Source organism: Ammodytes marinus (assembly GCF_949987685.1).
Source record: "Ammodytes marinus genome assembly, chromosome: 16".
NCBI classification, from domain to species: Eukaryota; Metazoa; Chordata; class Actinopteri; order Uranoscopiformes; family Ammodytidae; genus Ammodytes; species Ammodytes marinus.
Window position 1 is genome coordinate 17,014,911 of NC_137220.1, and position 27,302 is coordinate 17,042,212.

Sequence of the window (27,302 nt, forward strand, 5' to 3'; positions counted from 1 at the left end):
GTAGGCCTATAGTTCAATCGTTTTTTCGTTTAAAATAGCCTATTAACAATGTAATCGATTGAATAAGCGCATTAACTTTTTTTGTGGGCCCAGTTTAGTTCATTTTATAACTCAGACAATTAATTCTATTTTTTTCCTAAATTTTTGGTAGGCCTATTGTAAATCACAGGTTAATTGGTTCCTCAATGCAACACGCAGACGCACCAATATGGCTGGCCCTATATTCATATAAAAATTCCATTAACCTGATAATTCGTTTTTTTTTATTCGGCTACTCGTATTTTCCCCCTGCATCACCCGCCTGCTCCTTATTTTACATGAATGTGAACCATAGACTGTTTAAAAAAAATGGATGTGAACCTGGCCGGGGATGGGCCAGTGTTTGGATCTCCATGCGGATGTGACATTTCAGAGAAGAGCGCGACCGCCATTTTGAGATTTCCCTCAGACCCAACATCATAGAGCACGGGAGGAGCGGGTTGTATAGTCAGCCACACAGCTCAGGCAGGCTAACGGTGTATGACCGGGCACATTCCTCAAACGAAAACAAGAGGTTAGCTAGGAAATGCGACGAGTTGGCATATTTGGTTGTTTATCGTGTTAGGCGCGGTTTTGGTGGAATCGTTTTATGTCAGACCGTGCACTATACTCTCATCTCCGTGAACTTCCAAATCAACATCCGAGCTATTCCGTGTTGGAAAGTGCTTTGAATGGATAGCTTTTTCCTCCGCTCTCCCCCAGACGAGGGACAATCGGAGGAGCACACGGACTGGGGATATCGCAGACAAAGTTGTTAAATGTGTGTCTATATCAAATGAGCCTTTGTTTTCTTTATTCTTGTACCTATATATTACCAGTTGGCTGCCTAGTGTCAGGTAGCTTAACGCCAGCTATAAACAGGGTATTTGTTCCTCAAGGTGCAGGTCGTGCGTTGTCTCATTGCCCCACATTTCCCGGGGTAAATCCGGATTGATTTAGCTAATTTTCAGCCGGCCTCCCTCCTCGGATCCCCCGGTCCATCAATCCATCCCACCCCCCGCCGTCAGACAGCGAATCGCACCCACCAAAGGCGCCGAGATTGGGCGAATAGCGAGCAAATACGTCCGCGTTTCTTTACCCGCTCCCCCGCCGACCTCCCCTCCTCACTCCCCGGCGCTGACAGCGGACAAGGCCGAGGTCGCAGTAGAGCAGGCCCGGCCGCCGAGGCTCGACCTGTCCACTCCACCTCCGCATCCTACCACACCTCACAGCCAGTCCAGAGCCCGGTTCCCCGCCGAGCCGACCCTGGACAAGGTCGAGGGAAACCGAGATAGCCGGGAGCCCCGCATCACAACCACCACAACAACAGCAGCAGCAGCTGCCAACATGAACCACCACCATCACCACACGCAGCAGCAACAGAAAGCCGGCGAGCAGCAGCTCAGCGAACCGGAGGACATGGAGATGGAAGGTGAGCAATGGTCCAAAGAAGGGTGAAAGGGCACATTACAACTCCCCCCCACGATTAAGTAACTACAAGAGAAATGCATGAGCTTTAATATGTGCAAACGGAGCTCAACTTTACAGTAAACACGAAGGCCCGATGCTAGCTAGGATAGCCGGCTGCATTTTTGCTGATGGTGCGTTCGTTGCAGCATACTTGTGTGGAGCTGACCTCATTTTGCGCTATATGCGAATGCTGCTTGTATTTCTCTCCGTGTGTCTGCAATTTATTCCCGTTTCTTATATTTAACCAAAAACGAGCTGTTCATCCACATTGTTGAAAATATTACACACAAATCATTAATTCATAGCCGTCACTATTTCACAGTTCCAGTGCAGTTTACTGTAACAAGTTATCCTTGGCGAAATCGTCGCCGTTTGAGGTACACGCAGCGGATTGTTGATAACCTACATGTTTGTAAACACTGTGACTGTTTGTCATGCTATTAACACGCAGCCATCGCCAGGTAAATTAATCTAGCTGTGTTAATTTCTCTGTTGGGTTACTGTTCCCTCAATAAATTACAAGCGGCTGATACTGTTGCAGAGTAGCTAATTTGATAAACGTTCGACATGTACGGTTACGCTTGCGTCTCTACCGGAGCGGGTTAGCATCGTGTATGATAGCTCGTTCATTAAATGCAGGCCTGTAACAGTGACAATAAACTAGAGTTTAAAATCAGTCTGTATGGCCCCTAAAAAGTGAATGCAATACATGTGACTGAATAACAATTGTTGTGGATATGTTTGGTGCAGACAGCGCCAGGTATCTGTATTTTTTTTAAAACCAAATGAGTTCATTCATCTGGTCAAATCAAGTACGTTGCTAGCGAGACAGTCCGTTGTAAGCTAGTCAGTTAGCCTACAAGGCCCACTTCTTCACGTTCAGCCGCTGGCTAGCATGCTAGCTAGCTAATGAGCTAAAGCTCGCGCAGGGGGTGTGTGGCGTTCCAAAATGGTGGCTTGTATTTTGCAACGTTCGATTTGGCTGTTGCTCGGATGTTAGGCCTTGAATATCTGCCTAACGTAATCTACATTTTTCAATTGTTTCTGTTTGATGTATAACGGTGTACTGTATTTGTTTTGTGTGAGATATTATGATCTAGTATTTATTATAGTTTGTTAGCTTGTACTCGAGCTAATGTTAGCCAATAACGGCCTGCAGATGATTCTGTGGCTAGTGTTTGCTAGGTAGCTAACGCAGATGCGTCAATCGTGATTTGCTCATTTGACTGGGTTATAAGAAGTTTAGCCATTCTAGCAGACCATTCGCTAATCAAAAACACTGAATGTAAATTGTGCGTTGGTTTAGCAGTCTGTTATATTAGATTGCTGACTTTTGTTAGTATTTGTGAAACGTGAGGCAGTGGTGGCAAGTAACGGTAGTCGCCGCTGCGGTAAGCCAGGGCCGCACTGGGACAGCGCGGGGATTTGCTGCTTCATTGTATGGAAGACCAAACGGCATGGAGCTCGCCATTTTTAATGATCTGTGTTTTTGTTAGTCAGGTTTGGAATCAGTGCCACCTCGGTTGGCTTTTATAAAGCGTTTTGCACAGAGAACACACGCCCTACCACCATTTTATCATACATCTTTACTGATGTCAACTTTGGACGGAGCAGAGGCTTGTGGGGAGCCCTCAGCATCACTGCGTCATTTAGTCTTTGGGATTTTATTATCGGTTCACACGCACACATTTGCTTCATCGGCAGCACGCAATAAAAAGTATCGTATTTAATCATAGACATGAGCAAGTGGGAAACAACTCCAGGTTGCGTTCAAATCATTTTGAAGTAATTTATTTTAATTCTAGTATTGTTGTTGGCAGGTGCGCTCAGACATCCTCAACCCATACTTGCTGGCTCACCCACAGTGCACTGCAGCCTTACAAGGACAATGAAAATAAGTTGACATAATTAACTACTCACTACTTTTTTCTTTTGTTATTTACAGTTGGCCCCATCCATCCTGTGCTGTGCATATCTCAGTCATTTATCTGCCACAGCAATGCTGCTCAGATGCTAGGTCATTGCTGCCTGCAACACAATCATTATTGTGTTTCGGCATGTAATGGCTCTCCAAAAACATAGGAAATAACGACAGAAAACAAACATTTAACTTTTTATCAAAATATGTTTTAAAACCTCTAATAAAACCTATGCTTTAATAGAGCATCTTTGAGTGCCCTCCAAAAAGGGCTGTATAATTACTATCAATTATTAATTTTAAGGACTAGGCTGGCAGTTAATACCTGTTTTACTATCTTGAATGGAAGGATGGTGCCTTTAGCTTTTTATCCCTTGAGCCCTTTGTAACGTCTTTGACCAGTATGAAATCCTACATCCAGCACCAGCTCATGCAGACTTCTGTGACTGATCCACTAGTACGTACTTCTCAGTGGGCGGGACAAGAAGTTGTCATGTACTTGACTGACAGGCCCCATTAGCAGGGTGTAATCCACTTGGGGAAACAAGGTCAGTCTCCTGGAGGGACTTGGTCAGTAAAGTTAACGGGAGAGAGGGAGAGCGCCACAGCCGACACCACTGCTACATCTTGTCAGCTAAGGGGGAAAGCACGGGACTCATGATACCACATGAAATACAGCGTAAGAGACGGGAGTTACACATCAGGTCTGGCTTCTGCAGCATTATTGTCGCTGTCACAGGATCCAGGGAGATTTCACTCACTCCTTGAAGTCTACTCAAGCTCCTCTGTTTCTGTCGTCTGTGTGTTTTGATAGACGGAACTGTGCGTCGGACCCTCTAATTATTCGTCTAGGATGATTATTGTCCCTTTGTGCGCGCATGCTTTTGTTAAGAGCAATGACTTGCAGCTTAATCCTGTATTGTGTCCGTAATTACCCAGCCTACTGTAGTGTGGCAAAGGCTTTGTTACGCACATACACCGATTCTCTCTGTTGCCCTCACACTGACACCCAAACCGCAAAAGAATACTTTTCATGCTGTCTCAGCAGGGTTTTCCCAGTGAAAAAGTATGACAGCGAAAGGGATGATCACTGTGTGGAGTTTCAGGAGATACAGCTGTAGACAATTGTTGCATTACCTTTTGTATTTGAAAAACAAAAGTTGAGTAGATGCCGTTTTTATGCCTTTTAATTATTATGAAAATCCGATAGTGTAGTCAGTCCTTTTATTTAAACGATGCTTATATTTAAAGCATAACACTTCCAGAAATCTTCCAATCCAATATTCTTTAGTTCTCCACCTAAAGGATGAAATTGTTACCAAAATGATTGCAAGAATATAAAACTTTGAGTTGTACTCATTTTAAATTCTCATTTTCTAGAAATTAAAATGGTCCAACACTAGTACAATACAAATCTAGCAAGTTTTTTTTTTTTAAGACGTATGTTTGTTTTCTTTAAACAACTTTTGGATTTCAACAGTTATTGCTGTTTGATGGTCAGGACTAGTATACATGGATGAAAGCAAATACGAATGCGAGAGGATGCCTTTTTTTTGTGACTTTGCTTTTTAGCTCTTGATGCCATATTTTATTGACACATGTTTGCGCCTCGTTTCCGACTTGCTGAAGCCAGCTTTTTCTCCATTTGAATAAAGATCTCTACCCTTATTATATCTATTATTGCTCCCTTCTTACATTCTTATCGTATTCTTCTCAGCTGGGGACACAGACGACCCTCCAAGAATCCCGGCCAACCCAGTGATCAATGGTAACGTGGCCATGGCAGATGGACATAACAACACAGAGGAGGACATGGAGGATGGTGAGAACCATGTGCACTTAATTGGAAAAACACAATTACAAGCACACTACATTTTTGTTTCAAAGCTTCCACTCTGAAATAAATGTTTTCTGCGTAAGGATCCAGGTTTAACATCTTCCTGTCAATTCAATTGGCTGTTGATTCGGTAATCTGTTATTATATTCTGAGATTTTGAAAGTGGTCCGCCATCTCTCCACAGACACCAGTTGGCGGTCAGAGGCGACTTTCCGCTTTGTAGTGGAGCGATTCAGCCGCCTGAGTGAGTCAGTGCTCAGCCCGTCCTGCTTTGTGCGGAACCTTCCATGGAAGATCATGGTGATGCCGCGATTCTACCCCGATCGACCACACCAGAAGAGCGTGGGCTTCTTCCTGCAGTGTAACGCAGAATCCGATTCCACGTAAGTTTCTTGATGGTCTCTGTACTCATACGCAAACAGTTTACATGTTCATAATTGATAATATTAACACAGTATGTCACAAAGCCGATGTTTAAATCAGTACATATCTCAATAATGTTGATTAATTAAAAAAACAAATTTCTGAAGTACCATATCCCCTTCTGATAGATTTTGCTGATAGGATACTTGACACTTTGAATGAACTCAGTTAAAGTTTGAAAATAAGACTAAACTGTTTAGGACCTGCAGTAAAAGATCGACATAGTAGTACCTTTTTATCAGTTAGTAAATTCCCATACTTGCCCACTTTACAGTGTATTTAATTATTTAGTCGATCTGCGTTTTTGACACTGATACTTACTTACTGATGTTGATTTGAAGTATGCTTTGCAAATTGCTGTACATTAGGTACAAAGTTTTAAATGAAAATAAAAACGAAACTCCACCGAGTCTTCAGAAGTCCATAATGAATATGAATGACTGACTGTGTTTAATCAAGCAAGTAGATCAAGATTTGTCTAAACCAAAAAATGCACTTTTAACAGATCTATCGATTCTGATGTTGGCTGTTACAGGTCATGGTCGTGCCATGCACAGGCCATGCTGAAGATCATCAACTACAAAGACGACGAGAAGTCTTTCAGCCGCAGGATCAGTCACCTGTTCTTCCACAAAGAGAATGATTGGGGCTTCTCCAACTTCATGTCCTGGAGTGTACGTACACAAACTGATAGTGACATTAAAAGCCTGATAAGTGCTTAAAATGGGACAAGAACCCCTAAAGAAACATTTGCTTTGTTTTTGATGAGGCTTGTGTAATAGACCAAAACAGAATTTAACTTTTTAATTTTTGATTGGGTGAATAAAAGACTGTTATGTGTGCACACACAGTATAATGTTTTGTGCTCATCATTTAGTTGCACCTCTATGTCTTTGTCATAAATCAAAGGTAAGAACATGCTGTTATTTTATATCCATTCCTATTAACGTGAACTTTTGTTGTGTCGTATTTCAGGATGTGACTGATCCGGAGAGGGGCTTCGTTGATGATGACAAAGTCTCCTTTGAAGTCTATGTCCAGGCAGACGCCCCACACGGAGTAGCGTACGTAGCCCTCAGATTATCTCGCTGTGGCCTTTGCTCTTTGGGTTTTATGAAATGTAACCCTAACGTCAGCTTTCTCTCTGTAACTAGCTGGGACTCTAAGAAACACACAGGCTATGTTGGATTAAAGAACCAGGGGGCAACGTGCTACATGAACAGCCTGCTACAGACACTCTTCTTCACCAACCAGCTACGACGGGTATGGGTTTTAAGCTTTTCCCTTTTTTTACATGTTCTGAATGCATTTGTCCACAAAAAATCCCTATCTGCGTGTTTGGTGTATACCTCTACGTTGTATGCTGCTGCTTTCCTGTTAGAATGGCTGAGTTTTGTAACACAATCATCTGGATTCAAAGAGGCCCTTTTAATCACCATAGTCTTAGTATAAACACACACACCGGGTCTTGGCATTAAAAAATAATTTATTTTAATATTTCACTGACAAAGTATTGAACATTTTGATTGCCCTTTTGTAGGATAAAATAAATACTTGGAGAGGAGTTGTTATTTGACACATAAGCGCTTTTGATTTTGTTATTAAGAGTATATTCACTTCACAAAGCTATTGTTACAGTATATCAATGAGTATATTGATGTGAGTTTATAATATATGTTCTTGATTAAAAGTACCTTTTTTAAAATGTGTCAGAATTTCCATTATTCCTACTTTTGCCAGTTTGCCCTTTTGCCAGTTTGGCATTAAAAAGTCTAAAATTTAACTTGGATGTCCCTCTGTACTACCCTGTATATATTTTTCCAGCCGGAGCTCGCAAAATGTGCATTTTTATTTGTAATTAAAATAGCAAAGTTTAAAGATAGTGAATGTTTTCACAATTGTTGACCCTAAATCCAAGAGTGTCGTTTAAACGTTTTAATCCAGACGTGAATCCTTGTGACCCTCTTCCTAGGCGGTGTATATGATGCCCACAGAGGGAGATGACTCGTCCAAGAGCGTTCCCCTGGCACTGCAGAGGGTTTTCTACGAGCTGCAACACAGCGACAAACCTGTCGGCACCAAGAAACTCACCAAGTCATTCGGGTAAGCCTTTTTTATTGACTGCTCACTCGTCTTGAGGGGACACAGATGTAGACTTGCTTTTGTGTAAGTGGTGTACTTGTAAAAAGGAAAACATAGGTATTACCTCATTGACATAGAAGGTAAAACAAAGTGAGATACTTGGAATTGAAAGTGCTGATGAAAAGTGGGAAATGAACTATGAAATGTAAATGCCACAATGATCTGGTTTTTCACAGTGCTTTCCTGAACTGAACGTTTTGTATCTAACAGTCTTTTCTTTTTCTTTTTCTGTGTCAAGCTGGGAAACACTAGATAGCTTCATGCAACATGATGTACAGGAGCTGTGCAGAGTGGTGAGTTCTCTCATACACTCTTAAAGAATGTGGGTGCGTTTGTGTACGTGTGCTGTATAATTACAGTCTTACTGTCTTGTGTCTTTTCCAGCTCCTGGACAATGTGGAGAACAAAATGAAAGGCACTTGTGTTGAGGGAACAATCCCCAAGCTCTTCAGAGGAAAGATGGTGGTATGTTTTCTCTCTTTGTCATTGTCATCGCCGCTCTGACTTGTCTTAATAGTTAGTCACAGTTTGTTTGTCCACTTGTTATACAATTCACCAGTCTACCCTCCCTGAGTTACATTTGTTTATTTATTGACAGTAGAGGTTTTCAGGGCTTATCTTGCACAGTAATGGCAGCGCAACATGCATTATTTAATCCTGCTGTAGATTTCGTTAACATGGTGATGATGTGAAGTAGTCTAACTTAGAACAGGATGTAGCATGGAACAAGGTCAGTTTAAGAATAGAATGAGGTTAAAGCAAGAAGTGACCCTCTTTAGAAATAGTATTTTTATCTCGCCAGTTGTATCATACAATCTAACCCCCCCCCTCTCTGTGTGTGTGTGTGTGTGTGTGTGTGTGTGTGTGTGTGTGTGTGTGTGTGTGTGTGTGTGTGTGTGTGTGTGTGTGTGTGTGTGTGTGTGTGTGTGTGTGTGTGTGTGTGTGTGTGTGTGTGTGTGTGTGTGTGTGTGTGTGTGTGTGTGTGTGTGTGTGTGTGTGTGTGTGTGTGAACTCCAGTCATACATCCAGTGTAAGCATGTGGACTACCGTTCAGAGCGGATAGAGGACTACTATGACATCCAGCTAAGCATAAAAGGAAAGAAGAACAGTGAGTAATGACCTCAACACAACTTTGTCTTTTTATCTGGAAGGATTGGACAGTAGTGCAGTGCTATATATGTAAATTCATATTTTTGCGCATTAGTGGCCAATATGAATGTTTTCTTGACATCATCCATGCTTCCTGCTTGTTTCCAGTCTTTGAGTCATTCAAAGATTACGTCGCCACAGAGCAGCTGGACGGGGACAACAAATACGACGCAGGAGAACATGGCCTACAGGTGAGGCTCCAGTGGCTGGGTCTTTTGCGCTTGTTCCTTTTTTAGTTTGTTTACTTTTAGTTTTAATGTTTCATTTATATAGCTGTGTCTCAATTGGTATTTAAGCTCATTTAAAATTCAACATTTCTCCAATCTTTCATTAACTAAAACGGCAGGATCATGTCGACTTGATAAGGTTGCTGTGCCATATGAATGTACCACACATGTAACACACCAGGTTTACAAATTGGATCTGGAGTAGTAAAAGCTTGCTCCTCTGATTTAGTTTTTCCCTTTCATTTGTTTCCTTTAACATCTGAAAAAGAACTGAACTAGATGGGTATTTTAAAATCATATGAGACATTCTACAGGGTTAGCAAGTTGGTGAAATAATAAAAAAAAAAAAATCAAGCTAGAGTAGATTGTTGATTTTAAAAATGTTTTTGTCAAAAGCCTTTCCTTTGGGACTGACTGTCAGTGGGATGTCCTGAAAAAATGCCCGACCAGTTGTGTTTGTTTGAATGTGCTGCAGGAAGCAGAAAAGGGAGTGAAGTTCCTTACCTTCCCGCCAATCCTTCACCTGCAGCTGATGAGGTTCATGTATGACCCACAGACCGACCAAAACATCAAGATTAATGACAGGTAGAACCTCTCGGCTCTCGCACACCGGTTATCCTTCTATGATGCTTCCTCTATGTGTTTCTTCACGAACAAATTCACCTGCCCTGCTTGAATTAGGTCTATCTCTGTCACACTCCACACGATGCGGCAGTGGCTGGCACATAGTTATTGTTTTTAGACTTTTAAGTCCACATTAGCATACTTTTTAACTAAAATAAAGCAAATCAATTTGCGTTGCATCAATTTAAAAGACCCATTTCTGTAACCAGGAAAGAATGATTGAAAACACTGACATGTTAAAGACTATGCCTCCATTTATCTCATGTTAACAAGTCTTAAGTTATTCTGCAGCGTATTCCATGCAGAGGGGGCAGAGTAAAGAAAAGCCTTTGTTCCTTGTTCTGTGCGCATTTTAGGTACAGAAAGCGTAATTATGAGCAGTCTATTTCCATAAAACGCCGCCTGACCTCCTGCACTTAGACAGCGAGAAAGTGAGTCATGGAGAGTGTTTCCTCTAGGCCGTATCAGTCTGCGTAAACCTTTGAGCGAGCTAATGGTGTTTTAATCATCCAGTAGGCTAATGTGACACTTTGGGAACAAACGCACGCACACACATGCACACATGCACACACACACACACACACACACACACATTGTGCAGCCATCCAGAATAGCTCATTTTCCTCTGTAGCGCCTCAGCAAGCCTCTGAGTCATCATTTTGCTGCTGCCACTGACACCTGGCCCCCTTAGGGCTTTGCCTATGTATACCAACAAACACATTAGACCTCTGCTTTCTGTCTCTTGCGTCCTCTCTCGCGTGCCCAAGTTGCTCCCTGTTTTTAATAGTTGACTTATTTTTTAATCCTCTTTTTTTAATTTCATCCTTCCTTCTCTTCACATCTTTATTTCTGCCCCTCCTCCCATCTCTCTATCCTCTGTTTCTCTGTCGTCCAATAGGTTTGAGTTTCCAGATCAGTTGCCCCTGGATGAGTTCCTCCAGAAGACGGACTCCAAGGATCCAGCCAACTACATCCTGCATGCGGTGCTGGTGCACAGCGGGGACAACCACGGCGGTCACTATGTCGTCTATCTTAACCCCAAAGGAGACGGCAAAGTCAGTGTCAAGGAACCAATAGTAAGGGCGTTTATTTTTTTTTACTACACCTGTCAACCAAAAATTCTGTGCGCATGTTTGTGGGGGGTTTCTACACTATTGGCTTTCGTTTTGAGAAGCAATGTCACGGCCAGTTTTGTCATTATTTATTTTGTTTACTATATTAGTTGTTGTAATGAGGACACTTGAAATGGCCAGATAAGATGATTTAAGAGTGTCAAAAAGACAGACAATTTGAAATAAGTGTCCAATTTGCTGCATTTACTGCTGATGTATGTGACTCTAGCATTTTAACTCAGTCCTTGTATTGTCTGCTTTTCTCACATTCAATGTTACATCTACAACCGGATGAGCAACCCTTTTCTATACATTCTTGTTAAAGGAAGACAATGGGAAGTTTATAGATATTATAACATAAGATTATCATGATTTTTAGCACTATACATTTGCGTTTTGCTACAAGGGTTGTTTAAAGGCATGACAAGTTGATTTAACATAAACAGCTGTCTTAAGTGCCGTCTGTTTTTCTCTTTTGCTCCCAACTCATTGCCTTTGCCCCGCCCCCTCCCCTCTCGTCCTATCATTCTCTCTCTTTCCAGTGGTGTAAGTTTGACGATGACGTGGTGTCGCGGTGCACCAAGGAGGAGGCCATAGAGCACAACTACGGTGGCCACGACGACGACCTCTCAGTGCGCCACTGCACCAACGCATACATGTTGGTCTACATCCGAGAGTCCAAGCTCAGTAAGTAACACACCGACCCCCTTAAGCTTCTGCCATTGGTCGGTTTCCATAATGCTCACCTGCATCTCCCTCATCTGTATCGCAGGTGAGGTGCTGCTGCCAATGACTGACGTGGACATCCCCCAGCAGCTGGTGGAGCGTCTGCAGGAGGAGAAAAGGGTGGAGGCACAGAAGAGGAAGGAGCGCCAAGAGGCTCACCTCTACATGCAGGTCCAGGTAGGAAAACCAGCACTGATGTTTAAGCGCTCTTAAGGTGCGAACACACCAAACGCGTTGGGTGCGGTGGCCATCGCGCCCAACGCACCTGATCTGGCGCTTGGTCATTTTGTGTCAAAAAATTGTTCAACGCGCCCAATGCTACGCAGCTAGTATCCCCCCCCCCCCCCCCCCGATATATTTATTCCCTTAATCAAGAATGGCTGCGATCAGACCTGACCCGTCACCCGACACAACAGCGATCATGTCCGCACAAAAACAACAACAACACGGCCAACAATTGTGCCAAAAGACAAATAAACAGCAACTGACCGGAACAAATAGCCTTAAAACAGCATTGCAGATTCACGCCACTCGGAAATTAACACAAACAGCAAGGCAGCACCATACCAAACACATTTACAGCAGCATTGTGCACAGGGCAGTAGAAAATAAAGGCAAGTAGCCTACATTACCCTAACTGGCTGTGACGGGACCATGGCTGGCGTAGATATAGGCATAAACACCGGTGCTTCGCTGTACTCGTTGTGAAAGTTCCCCGGACTTAGCTGTTATGTTTGGGTTCATTATATGGAGGTGGTGGCCGCACACAACCGGGTGAGTTAACTAACGCTATCCGACCGGTGCCAACTTGGTTTATCGGCTAAAGCACAGCCCACGTCTTCTAACCCAACCCCGAGCGGCTTCATATCACCAGCCAGCCGCAAATACATTTCCTCCTCGCTGTTTCTCAGCCTCTGTGTTGTCCTCCCACCGTGCCGATGTCCGTGACGTCGGGTCAAGCTCACCGCTAATTGGCCAACGCGGCTAAAAGTCACGCGATGGAGCGTTAAAAGTTAAATTTTTTGAACTCGTGCGGTGACGCTTTGGTAACGCGGCTACCGCGCCCAAAGCACCGCTTTAATGCATCATTGCACCTAAACCAATGGTTTCCTATGCAAAAATAGGATTTTTCAACGCCGCCACCGCACCCAACGCGTTTGGTGTGTTCGCACCTTTAGGTGTTGAGAAGCGTTGCAGACTCCATAGTACTTAGAGGGTTGTTTAATTTAGTGAAAAAACCTCCTGGCCTATCTACCAAACTTTAGCCTCATAATAGTTTCACAGACTGGAAGGTACAGAAGGCACCAGAGAGCTTTCCTAGAGCAGTGCTGTACAGGCGTCTAGAGGATTCTGGCACTAGTGGGTGCTGACACTGATAAGTGCAGATTGGGCACCGTGCATGGTTTGATCTTACATACTCTGATGTGGAGAAAGTGCTGCTCATAGTACATTACGTCTGCGAGAATTAATGATTTAAGAGTGGACATGGGAGCTAATATATCTCGTGTTGCAGAGACCATGACAGCACTATGATCTTAACATGTATCCCATCAGATAGTCTTCTGTAAAGATTCCACTTTGGCCAGTAATACATTAAGCTGTGAAAAAATATCTGCTTTTATTGTCTTTTAACATGATAATACTTGCACCCAAAACATTGATCGTACATGTTTTATAGTTAGACGAAAACCACTTATCTGAACAGCAGTTAATAACATACAAACAGACATTATTTTGGGCGTGCCTCAACACTTCATCAATACAATTTTAACTTTGTAAAAAATTTAATTTAAGTCTTATTGTATTGTGACGTACACTTATGATGACACGTGCATCGAGGGTTCCTCAAAGTGCTTTCAAAATGGCCACCTACTCCTTTAGGTGAAGTAGAGGGCGATCTTTCAGCAGCAGGCAAAAGAGTGTATGTCCTCTAGCTGAGCACAGTGCGGTCAAGATGGCAAGAAGAGTGATAATGAGGGAACGGCTCGTTAAAAGATAAGATGTTTATCCCATTCAGCAGCTGGCCCTTCTCTGGCTGTGTTATCATAGTAGTATTATGTCAAGACAAAAGCTTCATTTCACAACCTTTTCTCTGAGGGTAGAATAGGATGAAAAAATTAATCTAAATCAGGGCGATGTGTGATAACTACGGTGTGCATCTCTCTTCATGTCTAGGGTCTTTGTCCAGTTAAAGTGTAACTAAGGTTCTCTCGCTCTCTCTTTCTTCTTCTTCTCCCCCCCCCCCCCGGGCAGATGGTGACGGAGGATCAGTTCTGTGGTCATCAGGGCAATGACATGTACGACGAGGAGAAGGTCAAGTACACAGTCTTCAAGGTCCTGAAGAGCTCCACACTGCAAGACTTTGTCCAGAACCTCTCCCAGACCATGGTGAGAGACGCTTGTGTGGGGGTAGGGGTGGGGGGGACTGTGGAGGATGTGTGTGTGTGTGTGTGGGGCTTAATGTTCACAGATGTTCAGTTCCCACAAACCCTCCAGAACAGACTAAGTTGCTTTAAAGGCACTTTGACGATGAACCTCCTTTCTAACTTCTGTTGCCTAAAACGAGGACTTTTGGAAGAATTGAAAATAATTTAGAATCAATTCAGAATCAGATTGGTTAGCAGTTCACGTCTATCTCTCCCCATACCTCTGTATATTTAGTCACATCTCTGAAGGCTGGTTGATTTTCCTGTTTGCCTATAAATGTGTAACACATGCAGACTAGGGGTGTGAACTAGGGCTGTGTCAAAATATCGATATATCGCGATACTTAGTTTCCCGATATCAGTATCGATTTTTATATCAAAATATCGATATTTTTTAATTATTTTTTTTATGATTTTTTTTATTTTTTATTTTTTTTTATTTTTTATTTTTTTTCCAAGGCTTTATTGACAGTGCAGAGATACAGATATGAAATGGGGCAGAGAGGGAATGAAACAACCACGGGTCAGATTCAAACCCATGTCTGCTGTCAGGCCTGAGCCTCTAGGATACTGACTATTGAAGTTAGATCAGTTTTGTTTATAAGAATACTTAAGATTCACAAAAGCACACTGATGTGTTTTCATTTTCATTGTGTCCTGTACAGTTAGTACAAGAGTGAATTGGATTTGTTATTTTGATGTTATGGCAGCTGCAGCAGTGTTTGATAATTTGCCAAAACCAAAAAAAAGGAAGAAAAATAGTAAAGGAAGTTGTGAATTAAATAGTTTTGACTTTATTTGTCTGTACAATTATCAATATATTGTGCTGTTATGTTTGACAAGGCAACTTGTTTATGGAATATCGCAATATATCGTGATATATCAAGATACGCAATATATCGTGATATATCTTATCGTGACCAGTGTATCGTGATACGTATCGTATCGCGAAGTCCTTGACGATACCCAGCCCTAGTGTGAACGTTTACAAAAATGTCTAACCGTGTACACGAAGGATTTTTTTTTCGTGTACACGGTTAACCGTGACGTCATTGTCCTCGTGCGCCCGCCGTCTTGAAGGCGCGCGCATACACACACACACACATACGCGTTCGTTCGCCTGTAAACACACAGTTGACATGAACTACGCTCGTTTACACACCTCTTATAATAGGTCCATGGCACGCACACACACACACACACACACACACACACGCCCTTCATTAATTTCCTGATTAATATAGCCTCTCGCACAAATTTCTACATGTCCACGTTCATGCAGGTTGAACAGGTGTTATAAAGTTCGGGCTACTTACAAGCGTAGTTCACGACAACCGAGTAACTTTAATATTTAGGTTATCTTTCATCACTCGTCCGTGGCTGTGAGTCGAGCCCCAGCACGGCGACTCCCCGCGTGTGTGTGTGCGCCGATACACACACTCACACAGACACACACTCGCCGAGGGACAGACCGATTAGGCAGAATAGCTTTTATCATCCCCAATTAGTTTATTAGTGATGTAAAATCAATAAATGTGTCTCCAGAAAATTTGAAAAAGGGAAAATTTAAAATTTGAAAAAAAAAAATTTAGAACGGTTTTCGTTTATTGATTTTTCCTAAACGGTTACACGTGTACACGTGCACACCCCTAATGCAGACCACAAACACGCACTTATTCTATCACCTATTGACCAACTGCAATAAGGAGAATGATTAGCATTTTATTACTTTATTTTTTCCTTTTCTACTTTCCAGCTTTTTGATATAAAAAGATCAACTGAAAAGAAAGGAAATTCTATTAAATGAGTGCAAATGAAATAAAACTGACCTTCCTTATCTGCTGCAGGGTTTCCCACAGGACCAGATGAGGCTGTGGCCCATGCAGGCCCGGAGCAACGGAACCAAGAGACCCGCCATGCTCGACTATGAGGCCGACTGCAACAAGTCGGTGAGTGTTTTGTGCCTGGAAGACCTGACCGCAGCTGTTACATTCTCACCTGCAGGCAGCTGAAAAGCTTACCGCTGTGTATCCAGTACTAATAGTTCTGAGACATTTATTTCATTTTAGCTTTCCTTGCACAGTAGGAGCAGGAGATGACACTACTGTTAGCCCTAATTTATCCATTAATGTCTATGGAGCCTTGAGGTGTGTTTTATTTAGAACAAAATCAAGAATATTCTGTTGCTGAAAAACATGTATTTTAATATTAAATGTTACATTTGTTGCGATGTTTAAAAACAAGTTAAGTCAAAGCAAGATCTCGATTGAGAGTGCTGCCTGCAGAGAATCCTCAAGTAATTGTTTGAAAATGTCCTATTGAAATGCATGACTAGTCAGGAAAACGGTACATACTGACTAGAGCAGAGTCAGTGACTGGAGCCCTCCTTAAGTATGCATGTTTTGTAACCTGAGCAATTGTGCCCATGAAAAGTGCACACTACTCTAGACATGAGCTTTTCGTTCCACTCTTGCATATAACATGGGTTTGTGCATGTTTGTGTTTCAGATGATCGACTTGAGCGACAACGAGAACCCCTGGACAATATTTCTGGAGACGGTGGATCCGGAGATGGCGGCCAGTGGGGCCACGTTACCCAAGTTTGACAAAGACCGTAAGTCCCACACACCAGCCGCTCCTGCGTCAGTTTCAGGGATGTTTACGTTTATCTTGTTGAAATCGTTTGTTTTACAGTGCTTGGTGTCTGGTTCTGTAGGTGCAAAAATCCATTCTTAGGCTTTTTCCGGTGCAGGGTGACCTATGTTATTCTACCGTTTTAATTTTCATGGTTTTATTTGTTGCAAACTGACTTTGCATTCTGCTTGTTCTGGCACAGACACAATGTTACTTGAATCACTAAATATGCTGCTTGAACACACTGATATGTTGCTATTAGCAGCAGTGTGGAAAACTATGACAAATTTAATATAGTAGGAGTTTTAGCTTTTCTGCAACTTCAGTAGTGCCATGATGTGTTTTGAGTATTCTGTATTAAGATGTTTATATTTTATTTTATTAATTGTCACTGTTTCGACTGTATTTTGTAATTGTGTGACTTTGTCCCTTTTCTTTTTAGATGATGTCATGTTGTTCTTGAAGATGTATGACCCCAAAACCCGAAGCTTAAATTATTGTGGACATATCTACACACCTATATCCTGCAAAATAAGTAAGCGGTGTAAACGTCCTTGTCTATCTTGACCTTAAAACGCTGTCATGCGTGAAGTCGAAATGCTTTGAACTGAAGGATTTAAATCATGTTTGTGTTGCTCTTTTCCCCTTGTAACCAGGAGACTTGCTGCCAGTCATGTGTGAGCGAGCAGGGTTTCAGCAGGAAACTAGCCTTATCCTCTATGAGGTGAGCTATTTATGTCGCGCTCACTTGCTGGCACATTCCTCTGACTTTTTTTCTCACTTGCTCTCTCTTCACTCACTCTTTCACACTATTGTATCCAAAACTCACCCCCTCCCCCTCCATGTTCACACTTTCACACCATCATATAAAGCATCTCTATTTTTCTCTCACTTTACTTACCCTTCTGTAGTTTGGCATGTGTACATATCCATCGCCAAATACAGACAGCTTCGTTCTGACTGCATTTCCCCCAATGCCTTGTGTTGCTACAGGAAGTTAAGCCCAATCTAACAGAGCGGATACAGGACTATGATGTCTCTCTGGACAAGGCCCTGGATGAGCTCATGGATGGGGACATCATTGTCTTCCAGAAGTAAGACTGATACTTTTTTCTGAGTTCTTTTTTGACGCTAGCTGTGACCTTTTTAAAGCAGTGCTGCTAACAGTATAGCCAAAGCATCCCCACCATCGAATCATGTAGAATGAAAGTTGCCCTCTGGAGCTTTTGCCTGCTAGTACTCATATGGTACAGCATTTCCACTTTGATGTATTTTGTGATAAAGCCCCAGATTAAATAGCAATACACCAACAGAGGCAATGAAGAATACTGCAGGCACGTAAACCTGAGTGTAATCAATGCTAGGCTTTAAATAAGAAAGTAAATGCAAATGTTACCTTGTTGTTATACAATTTTTTTTTTGTTAATTACACTGTAGAAGGAGTTAAATTTCTCTGGACTCTTTTTTTTTTTTTTTTGATGAAATGCATTTCAATTAGGAAGTTAAAGGTTAGAATTGTCAGTAGTGTTCTTTCTCCCTCTCAACACATGCAATTCTCTACCTCCTTTAACGCTTTTTCCTACCTTCCTCGCATGGTGCAGGGACGACCCAGAGAACGACAGCAGCGAGCTGCCTACGGCCAAGGACTATTTCCGGGATCTCTACCACCGTGTGGACGTCATTTTCTGTGACAAGACCATCCACAATGACCCTGGCTTCGTGGTCACACTCTCTAACCGCATGAACTATTTCCAGGTATGGGCCATTCAGGCACTTTGACTCAATGTGAGCGATAGATACTTGGCTTGTATTCGTATTCTCAAATGATCCTTTTTATGTTGACGTTGTAATGATATTAAACCTAAAGCTGTTGTTGATCCGTATCTTTTTCAATAATTATTCTGAAGTTTTTGAATAAGTTTGGTATAGTGGAACCCTCAAATTATGATACATATGATTTATATTTGTAATTGACTGCTATTTCAGACATAAGCCATGTATTAGGACTGAGGAGGACATATTGTACCTTGAAACACATTCGGAGTGGACTAAAATTTTCTATTTCGATGCCTTGAATGATTGAAACATGCTAAAGATCTGCTTAGGTTGATGACTTGTATGTATTTGTTTAAATGGTTTTTCTTTTCCGTGTAGCCTCCCCTTTGGCATTCCCGTTTGCAGACACAGATGCAACCTGACAGGCCTGCCGTGATCCTCACTTGTAATGTTTGTGTTGTCTTTTTTGCCAGGTGGCCAAGACGGTAGCGCAAAGGTTGAACACAGATCCCATGCTGCTGCAGTTCTTCAAGTCACAGGGGTAGGAGCTAGTCTCATCCACACGAACACACTTACACGCACAAGCGCACACACATACACACACGCGCGCACGCACACACCGGATAATACGTCGGGGTATGCCTATTGTGGCCTATTAATTTAATTTTTTTATAAATTCTTGACGAACACTTTTTACATGATTAAATTGAACTAATCTTGTTGAAGTTATGTTAAGCCAAATACAAATTTTTACTGAAAAGAACTTAAACCTATCATAATGTAACTCAATGTAACCTACGTTCCAAACTAAATCCCTGTGTTTGTGTGTGTGTATGTGTGTGTGCATGAAATTAACTTAAGTATTTTAAGCTGCATTCTTTCATTTATGATGCTAGAGATTTTTATGAGGACCCAACCCTTAGTGTTGGCCATCTTCTCTTTCTAATCATCCCTTCTGAGAAGAATCTGTCACATGACGCATAGCGAGTATGAGCGCTTCTAAAAAGCGCTCTCCTTTTTTTGACTTGTTCTTTATTTGAATTAGGCCAACATTATGTACAGGAGTGCTGCCTTCACTTTTATAGCATCAACAACATAGGCATTGGTGCTGCTGTTGGACACAGACACACACTTTTAAGGCATTCATTACAAAAAAGGGCACATTACACAGCAGATTTCCTCATGACTGTAATTCAAGGAATATTGTTGATAAAACACCAGATTCATTATTACCATATTACCGACCAATACAGTAATGGTGTATTGCTGGTTTCTACCACATTCACTGGCATAAACTAAAGGTAACATTGACTGACATAGACAGAAATGCTTTAATGTCCACCATTATGATACTGTGTTCTCCTTTGAAATATTGTGCCGTGTTTGCCTTTTTATTGATTTGATTACTTGCAGTTGTCAGTAGAAATGTTGCGTAACCTGTCCCCCCCCACCTTTCTTTGTTGTTTTTCCTCTAACTCCTCCCACTCTGCCTCCCTCCCCCCTCCCGTCCTCGTCTGCCCCTCCTCCACCGCTCCTCTATTCTGCCTCTGCATCTCTCTGAATTTTCTCATCTCCTCCCCTCTTTTCTCTCCTCCCTCACTTCTATTTTTCCGCCCTCTGTTTCTCTTCTCCTGTCATCCTTTCTTTCCTCCTCCCCGTGCGTGGTCCTTCCCCCCCTGCCTGGTGGTGTGGTGGCCAGGTACAGGGACGGTCCAGGGAATCCTCTCAGACACAACTATGAGGGAACGCTGCGGGACCTGCTGCAATTCTTCAAACCTCGGCAGCCCAAGAAACTGTACTACCAGCAGGTAGGGATGGCTTCTCCCCAACTCTGTTAATGCTTTGCTTTCTTTCCCACAATATAATTTTTTTTTTTTATATTATTATTATTATTATTATTATTATTATTATTATTATTATTATTATTATTATTATTGTCTTGAGATATATTCAGGTTGTTCTTACACATCTTTGTCATTCTGCCCTTGTCGGTCAACTAGAGCGGCAATAATTAGATGTCATACAATTTATTTAGAGTCTGTTTTTCATAAATAATACAAAAGCAAACACTTCATGGTTCCAAGTTCTCAAAGGCTAGAATTTTTGCTGTGTTTCTTCCTTCTTACATTTTTAATAAGTGAATATTTGGGGTTTTGTCTCTTTTGTCAGATAAAATCAGAATTTTAGTAGAGGATATTGTAAATGGCCTTTTTTCTTTGTGTTCTGATGTTTTATAGACCAAATAAATAATGGATAAAATGACAATCACCTGAGATATTGTAGATAAATGAATTATTTGAATACGTATTAGTGGCAGCCCTACTACGAACCTTCATTAAGTAATATTTTCTTGTGTATTTTTGTTTAAGATTCACACACTTGTTTCATTATGCTTGTACAGTATTTTTTTTTTATCCTTTATTTAACCAGGTTAGTCTCATTGAGATTAAAATCTCTTTTTCAAGAGAGACCTGGTCAAGATGGACAGCAGAACACATACAACACAATACAAAATACAAGTTCAATATTAAGTGCAGTTGTAAAAAATAAGATTATTGACTAAAAACATTCACAATTTCCAATGGAGTCCAACTTCAAACTCATAACAGCCTTAAATTTGTTAAGAGTTACTAGGTCCTGAAGCTTGAGCTGCTTCTGCAGGTTATTCCATGACAACGGCGCAGAATACTTAAAAGCTGTTGGTGTAACCAACTGTTTATTTTCAACAGAGCTAGTTTAAGGAACTTGTTTGTAGCTGTAAAGATAAGCGTTAAATTAAATGTTAAATATTGTGTGTATGCACCTTAGAACACGCATTTAATTTTGATTGAAACCTGTGGGATTCAAACTATGGAATCGCATTTGACGCGACCGTTCACCACAGGATGTTGCCAGCCATCATTTGACACTTTGACAGCTTCCTGAATGCAGGAAATCTCTCTGATTTTTCCCCTTCGTACATCCACAGTTAAAGATGAAGATAACAGACTTTGAGAACAGGAGGAGTTTTAAATCCATATGGCTCAACAGTCAGTTCAGAGAGGAGGTAATGTTCACACACACACGCCCCACACCACACACACACAGTGTCAGCATTGCACATTCCCCTGTAGTCAAATGTTTAGTGTGGTTCCAGCACAGACATAAACGTTGCTTATGTGTTTTTTTGCAGGAGATCACCCTCTACCCTGACAAACATGGCTGTGTGCGGGACCTTTTGGAAGAATGTAAAAAGGCAGTCGAACTCTCCGAAAAAGGCTCTGATAAGCTCAGGTATACACCCTGCCAATGTGTATGATTGGTGTATCCGAATACATGGCTGCTAATGTTACCTAAAAAATGCTTATCATTATGTTGAGCATACACTTGTCATCACCAGTTCCTTCCCCTTATCATGACCCTTGAGCTCTGTCAGACAGAAAACTTAAGTTTAAGAAATGAATATTATTAATAGGGCTGTCAGCGTTAACTTGTTAATCGCAATTAACGCTGATGCTAAAAAGCACAGGCAAAGCACTATTTTGGAGTGTGTAGATGGATCCAAAGCAACCTGTAGTGCAATGTGGTCAATTTCCGACAGTAACTCCTATAAATGCAAATCAGTAGAGGTTAAAAAAAAGTATATTGACTGAGTGCTTTAAATCCTGGGGCCTCTACGAATAGTCAAAGCTCCTAACCTATAAGCCTCCTTTACTTAACCTTAACCCTAAAGGTCATCGGGTCAAGGAGAGATGAAAAGGTGCTTCCTTTCGAACATAGGAAAAGACAGCACTGTTTAAAATTAATTCGACCCCACTTTTCTTTCTCACTTTGCGACTATTGCTGACGTGAGTCTCTAGCGTGAAACTACTATTTAAGGCCATTTAAATCCCAATTCACAAAAAAAGAGGCTACACTTATTTTGATGGGGGGGGGGGTTATTTTGTTTTAGTCGAGTTAAATCTTCCTCTCTTCTGGTTTACCACGTCTCTTGTTCGTATTCGCGTAGAGTCGGTAAACTCCATGGCCTGTTGCTTTAAATATTGCCACTGGAAAGGATTATGGGATACAACTATCTCCTTTCCTTTCGTAAAGGTTGGTCAGGAGTAACCTATGCTAAAGGAGGGTTAAAGGATGCATCGAGGCTCCTTTCCTAAGAATTTTGAGAATTCGAACCACCTTTCTGCCAAGTACTTCCAGGTCATCTCGTTAGGGAAGGAAATTTCTTATGGAAAAAAGAGACTCCGTAGAGGCCCCTGGCCTTTTACCTCCTTTCGTACCCTCATTAGTGCTGTCTTTTTTACGATCTGCCTCCAATTAATATTCTGAGGTTCCATGATTTGTTTGTCTTTGCAAAGCTATTGAGTATTAATCCTGTGTGTGTTTGTGTGTGTGCTCTCTCTTTCTCACCCTGCAGGCTGTTAGAGATAGTAAGCTATAAAATCATTGGGGTCCACCAGGAGGACGAGCTGCTAGAATGTTTATCTCCGGCTGCCAGCCGCACCTTCAGAATAGAGGTATGTAAACGTGTGTGTGTGTGTACACACGCGCAGAGTTTCCTGTGTGTTTTCCTCTCTTTTCAGTTTTAAAGCCATCTTTCCTCCTTAAATCAACTGGAAAGGCCATCATCCTGACACGGTTATGAGTTTTTATCCGGTCGGCTAAGTTTCTCTACACAAGCAGTCATTCGAGCAGGCATCTTTTGCAGGGTTTGATCTTGTTCAAAGTAATCTGCTTCAATTGCCAAAGATGAAGTTAAATCCAAGCACTCAAGTCTTTTGCACATAAACCTTACAGCTGTCTGGTGCATCACTACAGCACAAAAAACTAACGCTAACGGTCAACGATAACAGCATAAGTTAAAATGCTCTTTAAAGTAGCAGGTTCATTTTGAGCTGACCATTTTCTTATGGCTTCACTACATCTCTTCTCTCTCACTTTTCCCATTAGGAGATTCCTTTGGACCAGGTGGAATTGGACAAGGACAGTGAAATGCTAATCCCTGTCGCTCACTTCCACAAGGAAATCTTCGGCACCTTTGGGATCCCGTTCTTGCTCAAGATCAGACAGGTGTGTTTGTGTTTTCTTGTCCATGTGTGAAAGAGTTTCTTAACAACTAAACATAACTATAATTATTATTAACATGTGACCCAAGTTCATGCTCTGGTTGTTTTTCTTTCCCACATTCCCTACCGTGCCCCCCACAGGGAGAGTCATTTCGGGATGTGATGAGGAGGATCCAGACCATGCTGGAAATTCAGGAGAAAGAATTTGAGAAGGTACAACCTTAGATTGGCTGTCTTGAGTGCAAATGTAACTGTTTCTAAGGATTTTCAACATGAAGCATAATCGATCAGGCTGGACATTTGACAGTATTTAGTGTTCCTTTCTTTCAGGCTCTATAGTAACATGTTTGTGTGTATGTGTTTGTTCTCAGTTCAAGTTTGCGATTGTGATGATGGGGCGGCATCAGTACATCACTGAAGACGAGTATGAGGTCAACCTGAAGGACTTTGAACCACAGCCAGGTATTTATAATCCCAGTCCATAAAGAGCAAGAGGCACGGCCGATGCCGATAATTCCGAAATATGCTATAATCGGCCGGGCCCTAATAACTAATAGAAAACATAATTGTAATAGAAAATGCTGCTGCTTCTCTTTGCATTAAAATTACGCCAGGGCCACACTGCATTAGTAAACCCTGGGCAGCGCAGGCAGGTTTTTTTTCAGCCCCCTGTTAACAGATTTGACCGTTCACATAAGCAGCGCCAGGGAGCGGACGGCTGGCCATCTGCAGCAATGATTTCCGTTTCTGGTACATTATTCACAGGAGCTGCGAAGGAACCTGACGTACATCTGGTTAAACAACCAATCCGAAAGGGATTAACAAATGATTAAGGTTTTAATGTATTCGTCGAAGCAGGTAAAGAGCAAGGGCCTTCCTCCTGTTTAAAAACAAGTAGTGGGGAAAGGGGAAGATAAAATACCTAAAACACATCAAAACTAGACGCCCCAGATGTTGACATACATGTACATTTTTTAGGACAAACAAACATATAAATGTTATGAATTGATGAGGTTGTTACTAACCCTTGGTATAGACCAGTTTTAGCGTAGCAGACTGGCGCAGAGTTTTTAGCTCCCGGTGTGAACAACGGAATGGTGTTCAGGGTTCTTTGACGGCAGTGTGGCCCTGGTGTTTATCAGTGCCGTCAGTTTCACACCTTTTCATTCTCCACATAACTTTAAACGGAAGCCATGACCTCTGTGACATATCTCCTTCCAGGTAACATGTCTCACCCGCGCCCCTGGCTAGGGTTGGATCATTTCAACAAAGCTCCAAAGAGAGGGCGCTACACCTACCTGGAGAAAGCAATCAAGATCCACAACTAAAAGCAGCCCGCCCTTCCCCTTTGTCCTCATCCTCCTGCTCCCCCTCCCTCCCTCCCTCCCTCCCCACCTTCTTTAACACACGATAACCACAGACTGTAACCAACCGTGTGTTTGTGTGTGAAAGGCTGTGTGCGTGTGCGTGCTTGTATGTGTGTGTGTGTGTTCATCACTTTTAACACCCCGCCTGGACACCTCTACAGCTCTACACCGGCACATGTCTTCAGCGTTACGGATCTTGCTGCAGCTGACGGATTGTCCATCAACCCGCAAAATAAACTGCACCAACCACCTCCTGGCTTTTGATTTAGTTTATTTTATTTTTCTATCGTTTCCCTCCCAAGTTTGAGGTTGTTCGGTTCTTGACGTTTTTTTTTCTTCTTTTCCCTGTTGACTTGACGTTTTTTTTTTTTTTTGTCCTTCTGGAAGTGGGAGAAATGAAATTGGATTTTAATATAAAATAAGCGGAGAAAGGAGATGAAGTGGGACTGTATACATAAAGTGTGTGTATACACAGCTCTGGAAAAAATTAAGACCAATCTGGATTTTTTTTCGGAATTTGTTAGAAATATTGTCGGTAGTTTATAGAGCAAAACCAAAATGTTCATTTTACTCAAACATAAACCTATACATATTCAAACAATAGACACTGAACATTTGGAATGGTCTCTTAATTTTTTCCAGAGCTGTGTATATATTTATATTAGTATACACACAAACAATATTTTTCCTTTTCCCAACCCCACTCACCAGCCTTTTTTTTCTCCTTCCTTTTTTTGGGGGTTGTTTTTAAATAAAGAGTTGTTTGAAGAAGCGCCATGCTGCTGTGTGGAGAGTTTGATAGAAGGATGCTTGCGAGGACTTACTGACCGAAAAAGAGAGAAGGGGGGTGGTGTTGATTGTCATTTTTGCAAACAAATAGCTGCAAACTGGCGTCCACCCCGAGCCCCACTTTGCCCTGATGTGGTTCTATCTATTTTCTTGCTCCCATCCTTTAGTGCAACAAAGCAAGTATTTCCAAGTTTACTCACAATTCTTTCTCACTTAGTTTGGTTGGAGGAAAATATGAATTTTTTTTTGTCTCTTTCTGCAGATCTTGTATAATAAAAATTAAAATCCACAGCATCTGTTTAAAAATAAATGGGGGGAAAAAAATAAGGAGAAATTGTCTGTATTTCATCTTGCACGTACTGTCAGAGGTTTCTCAGGACTGGCAAATGTACATTTTGATTGTGGTTTTGAGTTGCTCTGTGACTATAGAAGGAACACACACATGCACTGACATTAAACCCTTGTATTTCTCTTCCTCTTTAGCGGAGGGAGGTGGGTTTTTGTTTCGGGGGGTTTTAATGTCACTGTCATTCCTCCTCTGAACACAAACACACTCAAGCTTTTCGCCATTTTTCTCCTGATTAAAACTGGCCCCTCCGGTGGCCGGGAGCAGTAACTGCCCTGTGCTTGGTAGAGAGCTGCAGACACTTTGAGCCCACAGGTTTGAGGATTGTGTAGAGACAAAACCAGCATTGTAAGAAACACATAAAGCCCTATGAATTTGTTTCTTTTGTTTTCTTTTTGTTTTCTTTTAAAGCACAGATGGAATGCTCCCCTAATAGCGCATAGCTGGCTCTGTAAAGACAACATTTAAGAATTGTATATTTAAAAGTATGAACGTGTAAAATTTAAGAGAAACACGCCTTTGTTGTTGGGTACAGAAGGAGCCAGGTGTTCATATTTCTTGTCTGTAGGGTTTTCTCTTTTTCTTTGCGTTCCTGATGTACCATTGATGATTTTCTTCTGTTACATTTGGATTTTTTTCTTTCAAAAACTAACTGCATTGGTTTTGTCTTGTTAAAAAAAGTGCAGTGCAAAGATGACCTGCAGAATCACATCTTAATTTGATCTTCTCCAGTTTAAAATCCTCAGTGTAGCAGCAGTGTACGACAACTATTCCTGTATATTGCCTTTTTGCTGGAAAATGTATGTTGAATAAAATTTTCTATAAAAAAATAAAAAAAAACACTGCTGCTCGTCCATACCAATGCTCGAAAAACACTCGTTAGATTTTTTTATTTTTTGGTTGTTAGACAAGAAGATGGATACACTATTCATCCGTCTGTTACAATTGTAGCTTAGTTTAGCATAAAGCATTGAACCGGGGGACACGACCAGCCTGGCTTTTAAGCTAAAAACCTACCTAACAGCTCCTCTGAAGCTCTCTGACAAACACACTACATCTAGTTGGTCTTATCTGTACAAACAGTGGCATGCACAGACATTTTGGGGGGCAGGTGCTCATTGCAAAAAAAAGGGCACAATATATTCTATCTATGAATGACCAAATCATTTTAAGGGTTCTTGTACAAAATCCCCCCCTGGCCTAATGACTTTTAATACCCGGCCACACATAGTGTTTCTCAAAGGAATTTGGGAGACTGTGTTTGGGACCCTGG

At 41.7% G+C, this 27,302-nt stretch overlaps 1 protein-coding gene across 3 annotated transcripts; it reads left to right on the top strand.

The window, feature by feature from the left end:
- Nucleotides 1–982: 982 nt before the first annotated feature.
- On the top strand, nt 983–26,854 carry usp7 (ubiquitin specific peptidase 7 (herpes virus-associated)). 3 transcript variants are annotated; one of them, XM_080043918.1, is made up of 31 exons: nt 983–1,450; nt 5,124–5,228; nt 5,428–5,626; nt 6,172–6,340; nt 6,642–6,730; nt 6,821–6,929; nt 7,639–7,769; nt 8,047–8,101; nt 8,193–8,273; nt 8,826–8,916; nt 9,066–9,148; nt 9,660–9,769; nt 10,707–10,884; nt 11,463–11,607; nt 11,693–11,823; nt 13,900–14,034; nt 15,920–16,021; nt 16,581–16,686; nt 17,149–17,241; nt 17,363–17,430; nt 17,700–17,800; nt 18,308–18,461; nt 18,956–19,023; nt 20,182–20,290; nt 21,451–21,528; nt 21,655–21,755; nt 22,879–22,978; nt 23,412–23,531; nt 23,669–23,740; nt 23,899–23,989; nt 24,749–26,854. In XM_080043918.1, the coding sequence occupies exons 1-31, from the start codon at nt 1,366–1,368 to the stop codon at nt 24,853–24,855; spliced, it is 3,366 nt and encodes a 1,121-aa protein (XP_079900044.1). In that variant the 5' UTR covers nt 983–1,365; the 3' UTR covers nt 24,856–26,854. The 3 variants fall into 3 exon arrangements, with proteins under 3 accessions (XP_079900044.1, XP_079900045.1, XP_079900043.1); XM_080043919.1 differs by having other exon boundaries at nt 6,202–6,340; XM_080043917.1 differs by having other exon boundaries at nt 1,231–1,450; nt 20,188–20,290.
- Nucleotides 26,855–27,302: the final 448 nt, after the last annotated feature.

Excerpts from the sequence above, each read along its gene's own strand:
- usp7 (XM_080043918.1), top strand. The coding sequence starts at position 1,366 with ATGAACCACCACCATCACCACACGCAGCAGCAACAGAAAGCCGGCGAG. Across the intron at positions 6,731-6,820 it reads GACGCCCCACACGGAGTAGC|CTGGGACTCTAAGAAACACA; the intron begins GTACGTAGCCCT and ends CTCTGTAACTAG. Across the intron at positions 14,035-15,919 it reads AGAACCTCTCCCAGACCATG|GGTTTCCCACAGGACCAGAT; the intron begins GTGAGAGACGCT and ends TATCTGCTGCAG.